An 11,749-nucleotide genomic window follows, 5' to 3' on the forward strand; every position below is an offset into this window, starting at 1 on the left:
TTGGATACCGAAGTTTAATTAATGAATTCATGTTAATTAGTATTATTACTTTCTTGATCAATAAACCGCATTTTTACAAAAAAAAAGTATTATAAAGTCGGCTGCCAGCTGGTCAGCTGGTGGTTCCACAACTCTGGTAGATAATTTATAACAGCTAGATAAGAAACCGCTATATATAAAATCCAATCGGACGAATGATTAGCGAAAACACGCGTGCCTGTCTTACCAAAGAAAGGTTTTAATTTCATTCCAAAAATGTCTATAAACTAACACTGCCCTCGTTTTTCTTTTTCGAAACTCAATGAATGCCGTTTGATAATAGCTACGGATTTTCTTTTGTTGATTTATGATTCAACCTTATTTGACCAAATTTTTTTTCTTGTAAAAGATAGCATAAATGACACCATAAGTTGGATTAATGTTGATCTTAATCTTTACAACATGACTTTGTTCGTCATCACTGCGGGAGACCAATGTACGTGTAATTATTTATTGGAATTTTTTTGGGTTAAAACGATTAGATTCCCAATCAGAATGGCATTGTTTAGAGTGATGAAACGGATTTGGAATATAAATCTTTCTTAAAACTGGCGTACTGAAACTAATGAAATCACTTAAAAAATCTTAGGCTTCTTGCAAAAAAGAAACGAATCGTTTCAATTTAGAGCAAAAGAAGAACATACGTTTTAAATAAACATTCTAATGTACTAAGCATAAGCTCGAAGATCCGAAAGTAGCTCGTCATAGAGCAAAGATCGCACATTAATTGCCCAGATGAAGTCCATGTGGTTGAACTCACGTTGTCGCACCAGATACTGCTTGTGTACGTTCGGTAATTCTTGGCGCAGCAATTGCACGTCCTCCGGTGCTGCCAACCAGTCGTTTGTACTGTGATACAACAATGTTGGCGCCTGAACATTGTCAAAGTTGTATCGGGGTGGCACAAGTGAACCATAACGTATCATGTTTACTGTTGCTCCATGATCGTATTGACGGAAGATACGTGAACGAATGGTTTGCGCATGGTGAATCATCTGCATTGTAGATGCACCAGCTGGCGAATGAGCATGGATCACTGGTAGCATTGTCTGTGGATTGTGATTTGAAATATTGACTATCGAAAGTTAGAACTAAAAGCACAGAGTTACTCACAAAGTTCACTTCCTGAGAGTTGAATCCGGCGATAAGGAAAGTGTTGATCGTACACATTTGTTGGAAAGGTGCCCCATCGTGACAGTTCTGGAGTCCGCCTTGGATGTTCATTTCATCGGTAGGAGCGAAAAACCAAGTGCCCATCATCTGCAACATTAATTCGGTAGTGTGCAGGTAGGTGGCAAGGAATATAACGTACGGACTACGGGTGTGATGCATGTAGGCTGCTGGAGCAAGCAGATGGGCACTCTTCACTCTTCTATTATAGTAAGGATGCTCAGACATCATCACCCAGAAGGCTGTGGTTCCTTGCGAGTGACCAACGTATTGCAGCTCTGAATGACCGGTCAGTGCCAAAATGTAATCTATCATGTTGGGAATATCTATGCTGCCTACTTCGTGCCAGGAAAAGTCCCAGAATTGTTGGGTTTCGTTGTTCCTTGAACGATGACGATTTGAGTAGCGATTGCCGCGTGCGTTACCTAGCCATACGTCATATCCTGCATCGGCCAGCATATAAACCAGACTAGTTTGCGGACCCATCAAGATGTAATCAGCTGAAGAGCTCAACATTCCGTGTTGCAATAGAACCACTGGTTTCCCTACCGCCGGAGGAGACATTGGACTTCCTGGACAGCGATGTAGTCCCAACAAGTACCCATCATCGGTCTCAATTATATGTTCTTCCGCAGGATAACCATATTTGCGCAGTAATCCCAGCTGTTAGAAAAATCAATGTGAAATCTTTTCCTAAATCGATGAAAAATGCACTACCTTACCGCATCCAAATGTGCATCCTCTATTATATCCGGATGGATTTGTGCATTGGTAGCTAGGACCAAAGTAGCAAAAAATAAAATCCACTGTATCATTGTTGGCTTCATTGAGTGCGACTTACACGAAACTAATTTGTGTGTGACAGCGGCACGAGTTTTTATACCCCCCGAAGTTATCATGTCGCAATCGGGGTCACCCTATACTGATTAATCAGCTAACGCTGGATTAGATTGAATATTCAGCTCTCCCCCTCAGACTCTTATCACGCTCTGCATTCACTGACGTGTTCAGGGTAGTGTAATAGGGCCCATATCTCTTTTTTTCTGGCGTAGAAGTACGTCTCTAAGGAAAGTCCGCTATAGGGGTGTAAAACGAAAATCTCAATCTTAATCTAAAACCACTTTATTATCTTTACCAATCTGCTCATTTAATTTGTTTTCGTTTGATGCACAATTTGCCAGGTATAATCACAAAATTCCATTCCCCCAGACCGACAGACGTTTGATGCAACCATCCGTTGCATAACCTGAAATAACATTTTTCCCTGACATTCTTCAGTTACACTTTTTTGACCAATGAAAATTGACATCGAATTTTCGGTATGGAAAATATTTTTTTGTACTAGAGGGGTTGACTGTAAATCCCTCCAAAACAACTATTGTTCCTTTTACTCGAAAAAGGAAATACATCATTCCGTAACTGCGACTGGAAGGCACCGATATGAAGCTTTCCACTGAAGTAAGATATTTGGGAATCACACTCGACCAGAAACTTATCTGGAACACTTAAACTGAACAAACAATCTCAAAGACTACAAACGCTCTATGGGTATGTAGCAGAGCCATTAGAAAAAGCTGGGGTCTCAAACACAACATGATACATTTGATATATAAAACATGAATCATATCAAGAATAACATACTTACAACCAAGAATAACAAACCTACTGAAACATCCACTCAAGCTAAGCCAGACGAAATCCAAAGATTGGCCTGTGCATCGATTTGTGGAGCAATGAGAAGCACTCCATTAAAAGCCTTAGATGCAATACTTCACCTTCTTCCACTTTATCAGGTGGTTCACCTAGAAGCGGAAATTGTGCTCTAAGGCATAATCGACAGTCTAATCCAAAAGAAGGAGATCTATAAAGACACCTGTGATTACTGAAAGATTTCCAAATAAATAATCTAATAGAAAGTAATGAGGATTGGGTGGAAATGAAATAAACTTCAAAATTCTCTACAGAATATTAGAGATAAAACGAGCAAGTTGGCAACAAGGTGGATCCACAATTTGAGACAGCTCACTTTGCTTCTACACAGACGGTTTTAAAATGAATGGTTTCGCGGGTGCGGGATTCGCAGGGCCAGGAATCAATAAATATTTTTCCGTGGGACTTTGGCCAACAGTGTTCCAAGCGGAAATTTACGCGATAATAGAATGCGCGAATACGTGTCGGGCGGGAAAGAAATTACCGACACGCACATTTTTTTTACATTTTCTGTGATAGTCAGACAGCACCTCAAGCCATGAATTCTACTTTTTGCACCACTTATCTACACACTCAATCAGATAATAAATGTTGGGTAATTATTATTACAATTTCGATCGGTAAGTTTGAGAAAATACAGAGTAGTTTGTAAATTGATATTAACTTTACATATTTTCTGTATTCAGCAAATGATTTTACTGAATATTGCTATATTTTCTACTGAACTGTTCGGTAAATTAAACTTTTACCGAATATTGTTAAAAAAATACTGGACCAACTATACTGCCTGTGATCGCATAATTGTAACATTCGACATTTTATGGATTTCGTGCTATTTATTGGGAAATGCTTGGAATAGTATGTACTTTTTACATCTGAAAAAATATGCCCATGTTTGTGTGAAAAAAGTCGTAAAAAATACCAAGTTGTTTTGTCACATAGCGTAAATAACCGCATAATTGTCACCCTACTTAATTTTTTCAACTTTTTTATCAAAAAAGCTTCCATCCAAATCCACATCTGCATTCTTTGGAACTCGGAAGTTATTCTGGTCCGGTAACCAACCACCGGTGACCCGTTTCTGATGTTCAGCTCATGCTTGTTGAATACATGAAAAACTTTATTTTCCCTGTGATATATTTCAAAAGTAGCTTGAAAGTGACGGCATAAATGTATCGTTGCAAAAATTTCAACCAATTTGACTTCAAAAGTAATGTTTAATGTATACAGAATGTAAAGTAGTGCTTTCTTCATGATACCAAGTTTAGTTCAAGTGTCTATTTGCAAGAATATATTGGGAACAAAGCATTTAAGTTCAAAATATAAAAGTGCTATTTGCTCGAACAACCAATTTTGCAAATGTTACAAATATGCGATTATGGGCAGTATAGAGCTGTCAAATTTTTTCTATTCGTCTCTCTCGTTCTCGTTGTCAAGTCACATTCTCGGTTCCGTTTGAACATTGAAGTTCCTACGAAAAAATGAAGGACTTTCTCCAACAACTTCAGCTAAAAGATGATCGCATAGTACAAATTTTTTCGTAAGTATATAATAACAAAATTTGTAAATATTTTGGGCAGCAAACCATCACCATTTGCCTCTACTTCCGAGCATCTGTTGCATGCTACGTAAAAAGTTTACACCGCCTTATTAATGGACACACCCGGAAGATCTTCGGCTTTGAAACTATGAGCACAACTGGCATGAAGGTTAATTGATTTTCACCCTGACAAATTCGGTGCGGCGAGGGTCAATTTTAGATTTTTTTTTATTTTTAAGAGGTAAAATTTTTAATAATATTTGAATAAAAATATTTTTTTATCAATACAATGCTACATCATATTTCTGGTTTACTTAAATAAATAAAAGTGAACAAAAAAACAAATATCACAGATCTTTCGGTATTGTTTTACACAAGTTACAGGTTTGATCTGTGGTTTTGGCAACTAATTGCATTTGCCGTGTACACAAACTAGGTCGGTAATAATGACAGAAAGCAACAAAAATTTGATTACTGATCGATAGGTAGTGGTTTATATTACCGAACGTTTCACCGAGCGCTCAGCTGTTGAAAAGTCGGTGAAAAAAAGACGAATTCGGTGATTTAATATAAGTGTGTAGTGTAGGAAAGCATCCTGTCGCTCCAACAGTTGGCTATGAAAAACCAGGTTAACCTATACTGGGTTCCTGGTCACTGTGGAATCGAAAGAAATGAGAAGGCTGACTTACTAGCCAGACAAGGGTCATCCACCAAATTTGTTGGCCCAAAACCTTTCTGTGGAGTCCCCCCAAACGCTCTGAAAGCTGAAAACTCGTCCGAAATTACTTTTTCCCGAGCTGCAGCTGGCGCAACTGTCAACAAGCCCTTGCTTACCATGGAGCAATATGTTTCACTAGTTGTGGAATGCATCAGCGCATTCCGCAACTGCAAAAGCCGATCTAAACAACTGAAATCTGCGGGGTTTTTTGCTTCTACCATCAGATAAAAATCAGATCAGATCTAGATTGGTGAACGCTGCCATCTGCTACCAAGTTTCCCACTTAAGATCCAGCTCTGGGGTTGAGACTGACTCGGTATTAGGGACAATTATTCATTGTGGGCGACTTCAACACAAAACACTAAGCCTTGGGCAACAGTCGATCCTCTTCAACGATCTACAAGTAGGCCACTACAACCTCTTAAGTTCGGACGTTCTCACCCAGTTCCGATCCACACAGATCCGGAGGACATACCCTGTTGTTCTTCTCTAATATGGGCAACATCACTGACCCGGTTATTCTTAAAAAACTCAGCTTACACGAGCTCCGAGAGGTAGTTGAAGCTGGTTCCTCTGCGAACCGATTCCAAGCTTCCCGGTGTAACTAATATCTTATCGATTGGGCGCGTTTCCGAATTCCGCAATTGACTAAGGCGCCCAGCTGAATTCTACAGAGATAATCAACCAGTGTCTACAGTTGTGACGAAATCCCAAACTCGGGATCGCCACGTACCGACTTACAGACTGGTGAGTAACTCTCTAAAATTATTTATCACAACCAAACGATACATTCTACTCCGTAACACCATAAGACAGTGGTTCCAGAATTCTGGTCTACCTCACCTGAAGACCGGCATCAATCGTCAAAATGCTTCTCTCCATATCTTCACTTCTTTTTATTCCGTACAAAACTTCTCTGGAAACTCACCAAAATTTTGAAAAATAAGACCTCTTACCCCTCACATAAATCACTTCACATTTGACATTTTATCAGTTCAACATTTTCTCAATCTCAATTCAATTCAAAAGTCAATTCTCACAATCTGGTCGTGATCACGAGCTTGCCGTTCAGGAAGTAGTTACTAGAGTCGCCGATCTTCCCTCAGTCATACTTGACGAATCTTAAACATCTGCTGGTGCGGTGATAGCTGCCACCAAGCGCACCAAGAATATGAAGGCCGCAGGCATCGTTGAAGTCCGCAATCTTGAATTGAAAAACTTGAATCAAGTCTTATTCGAACACCTGGCAGCGGTCTTTAATAAATGTCTTGAGCTTAGCTACTTTCCGTCTCGCTAGAAGTTAGATAAAGTTATCCCCACTCACAAACCCGGTAAAAACCCTACCAGCTCAAAAAGCTATCGCACCATCATCCTATTAACATTTTTTTCGAAGTTGTTCGAAAAGCTGATTCTCAGCCGTTTACTAGAGTTCGGTAACTAGGCTTACATCTTCCACCCAGAGCAGTTCGGATTTAGGCAGAGTCATTCCACCAACTCATTAGAGATTCTAAAATCTTAAGGCGGAAAAAGACCATTGGCAAAACATCCCTGGCATTGTTGGACGTCGAAAAGGCGTTCGATAATGTTTGGCACGATAGTCTGGTATTCAAGCGCCCGATATTCAACTTCCCGAGCTTTTCCTCGTAAAGATCATTAAGAACTATCTATCGAACTGATCATTCCAGATCTTCCTCAACAACACACTCCAGTACATTTACCGTAGAAGCTGAGGTTCCACAGGGTAACCTTCTTGATCGTATCCTGTTCAACATTTTTACCTCAGACGTTCCTCACCTTCCGGGTGGTGACATCCCGACTATGTTCGCAGACGACACTGACATCATCTATAAGGGTAGAGGGATTAGAGCTCTGACGCGTAGACTACAGGAGAACCCAGACGTTCTATCCAACTATTACAACAGCTGGAAGATCTGCATCAATGTAGTCAAGACCAAGGCAATTATATTCCAATCTTTATTTTCCAACAAGCTTGCCGTCCACGAGTAAGTAATGTTACCGATCATTCAGTACGCTTTGCCGGTTGCACCAAAACCCACCATCTCTAACTCCAGATTATCCAGAGCAAAATCCATCAGATGATTCTGGATAGTCCGAAGATCCATGGTGCTGAAGGAACGGATAAAAACATCCCTGGCTAGGTTCAGAGAGTCTTGCGCCAGGTCACATCAAAACAATTTTCGTTTTCAATTTAAAATCAACAACTTCCAGAAAGGATAAGTGAAGCTTTGGTCAAAAACATCATATCAAGAATACTAGCATCTCTGGATCGATCCCATACAAATGACAAGCGTCAAATCAAACAGCGCACTCCATCTATTAAAGGTGGAAGTTTGCATCGCTGCGAAGACAGAGTGGGTGTGTATGTGGGTAGTCCAACCTGTGCGTTTGGCTTACATTCGCATCGCCAGCACACACACTAGCATGCGTCAGTTCCACGTTTACTCGAAAGGTTGCGCTGCCAAAACTGTCGCTCAATAAGGCAATCCACGAGACAGTTGCGATCAGCTGATTTCAGTTGGTTTTCATCTTTTGACATCTTCACGTTTGTACGAACGGTCGCAACTTGGATGCAATGCGAATCGAAAAGCGTGAAAAACAACAGTTGTCCGATTGGTTGCTCTAGTATTGCGTGGGGCAATCCTTTAACCAACAATAGAGTACCACTTTAGATTTACTTTCCAACACTCAAAGGTCTCGTGTTCGGTTGTGTTTTGGTTTTGCAACTTTAAAAACAACAACAATAACACACGTACAAGCAATACGACGTCACCCGTGGATTGCTTTATCTCAATCAGAGTTCCCAGTCTTCTTGATATGATGTTTTGCCTTGGTGCTACATTCCAATACAGACTGCGCAGCCAACTGTTTTAGTTTACAGGACAATTTCCTGGCTAGCACTGCGATCCCACTGATGCCAGCAGTCTCTCCCGAGCCGAGACTTGAACCTCAGACGACTGGCTTGTTAGGCCAGCATTGTACCTCGAGACCATCTGAAACATGAATCCAGAAAGGATGTGAAATGTGAATGAAATAATTAAAAAATAAAATTGATTATTATTGAAAATTCTATAACAAAAAAAAAACAAAATCCCATAAACAAAAATGGAGAGTCTAAAGAGCTAAACAATTGGAGCTCAAGAAAATGTGATTTAGTTTTTTCGTTATTTGGTATGATATAAATCCTAAGCAAAACGAGCTTGGGACTTCAAAATTTTACAGAAATATTTTCAGAGTGCGCATTGAAAACAATCTGGTATCAATTTACCGTTTCGACCACCCCATTTTCGAAAACCTTTGCAGTTGTGTTAATTGCACGACTATTAGGTTGAGGCTTCTCAAATTTACGAGCACAAATTTACATAGTTTATCACACATTAGGTTTCGTTTTAATGGTGTGAAGTCATAAAAAAGTTGTGTTTTGAGCTGTTTTGATCTAATTTCCTTAGTTTTTGAAACTATGATTCACTTATTCGGGAAATACAGAAACTCAAAAACAACAGAACCTAAAAAACTCTTGTATGATTGTTGTTGGTAGGATGAATTTGTTTTGCCGTTTGGTGTTTGTCAAAAAAAACCAAATTAGTTGGAAAACTCATTGTGGGGCAAAAGTACGCATAAACCGCGGGGCAAAAGTACACACTACGTTTCTGTAACCATAAAAAAATGTGTTTGATAACGATGTTTTTGTACAGAAATTACCCAAGAAAAACTAGGAATACAAAGAAAAGTTAAAAATTGTTTCTTCGAAGGTATTTTTCTTATTCCCGGAAATCCGGTATTCCGCGGATATGCTCCGAAACTGAGGACTTTCACGGTTATACCATTTTTGACGTAGAATACGTCTTACGGCAACAATTACAGATACCCAATTTCAATACAGGGATCCAATTTCAAAACCGAAAACATCGAGAGCGTCACAAAAATTGTTCAATTTCAAACGTTTTAAACCCAGTCAGTTTCCAACCGATTTCTGTTATTTTTGCAGCAATCGATTGGAAAATCATTTAAGCACCCGTCCAAATGCAGAAAATTGTAATCTGATTGTTCAAACTATTGTAATATTGAAAATTGTTGAACATTGTCGAAACGCAAATTTCGACTTTTGATTGGTCGCTTGCTGCCTTTCCCTGAAAAGGACGGCAGAAAGACTGTTTCTCCCCAAGCTAATCAGATCATTATTAGATTCTCGCTCCGATTTATTCTCGCTCCGTTCGTTTTGTACGTTCGTTCGTAAGTTTGTGTGTTCGCGTTGGAAACCGACGCCACGGTGAACCCTAATATGGGTAAACAAAAACCAATTCCAGTACGGGGAATAGGCCTCGGCCTGACAATACGCCTGATCCTGCGACTAAAAAGCTTTTGGCCAACAACAGATTCGCTGTCCACGGATCCCGAAGTAGTGAAAAAGGAGAAAATCCCGCTTTTCTATGTGAAAGGCTTCCCGGAAGGACTACGTGAAGCAATTGTGTTTTATATCGACAAAGGACTGAAATGCACCATCCGCATGTGCACTGAGGGATACAAACTGATGGTTCCGTCGTTGAATCATTACAAGGCAGTGCAAGTGATACTGCAGAAACACGAGGTGGAATATTTCTCCAATGACATCGAAGCAGAAAAACCCCTCAAGGTTGTTCTCCGCGGTCTTCCTGACATGGAAGTTGACACCCTGTTGGAGGAACTGAAGGCAAATGGACTCAAACCAATCCAGATCCACAAGATGACGCGGCACAACAAAACTCGGAAGTACCGTGATCAATTATATCTCGTAAACCTGGAGAAAAATTCATCGTGCCTGGCGGACCTGCAGTCCATTCGAGCACTTTTTCACATCATCGTAGCCTGGGAGCGCTACAAACCAGTGCATCGTGACGTCACCCAATGCTCTAACTGCCTGCTGTTTGGATACGGGACTAAAAATTGCCATATGGCGTACCGTTGCATCAAGTGTGGCCAAACGCACGCCCCCGATGCCTGCCAGCTGATGGAAACCACCGATCCGGTGTGCGCAAACTGTGGGGCTGCACACAAAGCAACCAGTAGAACGTGCCTGAAACGCGCAGAGTTCATCGAGATTCGTAAGCGGGCCTCCACCAACAATCAACCAGGTCGCTGAAAGGTGCCCCCAAACAACACAAAGGAGTTCCCTGCCATTGGCTCCCGGCACCCCATACCTTTGCTCGCCCCGCTACCGCTGAATCTAACCACCAAACCAGTCACAGGTGCCTCTACGTATGCTGAAGCAACGAAATCGGGTAGCCGTTCCCCACCAGGTCTCCAAGGGAACTCGTCCGCGATGACTTTTTCCCAAGCTGCAACTGGTACAACTGAAAACGAACCTATGCTCACCATGGTCGTGGAATGCATCAACACTTTTCGCAATTTCAAAAGTAGAGCTGAACAACTGCAGTCTGCGGTGATGATCGCTTCCAAGTATGGACCGTGAAATCATCAAGATTGCTAACTGGAACGCTTGCTCCATCAGGAACAAGAATTGCGAGCTTGTTGACTTCCTCAACGTACACAAAATAGACATTGCAGCCATCACGGAGACGCATCTCAAACCTGAGGTGAACATCTTTCTTCCCGATTTCCGATTGGTACGGCTGGATTGAGCATATTTTTCTGGAGGAGGTGTGGCTATTGTTCTTCGGCGTGAAATAAGCTGTCTTCTGCTACCAAGTTTCCAACTCAAAGTCAAAGGCCGTGGGATTGGAAGTAACCACTGGAGTCGGTCCCATTACCATCATCGCAGCCTACTGTCCCAAGCAAGTCAACGTAAGGGACGAGACGGCAACGAACCTAAGAAGCGACATCATCAAACTGACTCGGAGGCAGGGACAGTTCATCATTGCGGGTGACCTCAACGCAAAACACCAAGCCTGGGGCCACAGTCGACGCAACCAAAACGGCCTGATCCTCTTCAACGATCTACAAGTAGGTCACTACAACATCCTAGGTCCGGCCACTCCCACCCGGTTGAGCAGATCCGGAGTACACGCAACCATCGACCTGTTCATCTCCAACATGAGCAACATCACCAACCCGGTTGTACACCAAGAACTCAGCTCGGACCACTTCCTAGTGGTAGTCGAAGTTGGATCCTCTGCTAATCGATTCCAAGTCTGTCGGCGTAACTACCATCGAGTCGATTGGGCGCGGTCTGGTGAGTAACTCTCTGAACCTAGACAACACAACCAAGCGATATATCCAATTCCGTAATACTATTAGACGACAGTACCAGCGCTCTGGTCTGCCTCACCTGAAGACCAATATCAATCGTCTTAACAAAATCATCAAAGTCAGGTTGGTGGATCTAAGAAACAAACATTTTTCTCAACATCTTCGCTCCCTCCCAGTGCGTGGAAAGCCGTTCTGGAGACTTACCAAAATTTTGAAAACCAAACCGAGACCTATTCCCCCTCTATCATCCCCAACACCAATCCCCGGTCATTACCTTCTAACAGCATCTGAAAAAGCCAATGCACTTGGTCAGCATTTTGTCAACTCTCACAATTTGGGTCATGCCATGGTAAGCCCGCACGAGCATG

General features: G+C 41.5%; 1 protein-coding gene across 1 annotated transcript; it reads right to left on the bottom strand.

Annotated features, from left to right (window-relative positions):
- Positions 1-357: 357 nt before the first annotated feature.
- On the bottom strand, positions 358-2,071 carry LOC129733972 (lipase 3-like). Its single transcript, XM_055695629.1, has 3 exons — positions 1,932-2,071; positions 1,153-1,872; positions 358-1,088 (listed from the first exon to the last, which is right to left on the bottom strand). The coding sequence occupies exons 1-3, from the start codon at positions 2,034-2,036 to the stop codon at positions 708-710; spliced, it is 1,206 nt and encodes a 401-aa protein (XP_055551604.1). The 5' UTR covers positions 2,037-2,071; the 3' UTR covers positions 358-707.
- Between the last annotated feature and the right edge of the window lie 9,678 nt (positions 2,072-11,749).

Source organism: Wyeomyia smithii, chromosome 1 (assembly GCF_029784165.1).
Source record: "Wyeomyia smithii strain HCP4-BCI-WySm-NY-G18 chromosome 1, ASM2978416v1, whole genome shotgun sequence".
Taxonomy (NCBI): Eukaryota; Metazoa; Arthropoda; class Insecta; order Diptera; family Culicidae; genus Wyeomyia; species Wyeomyia smithii.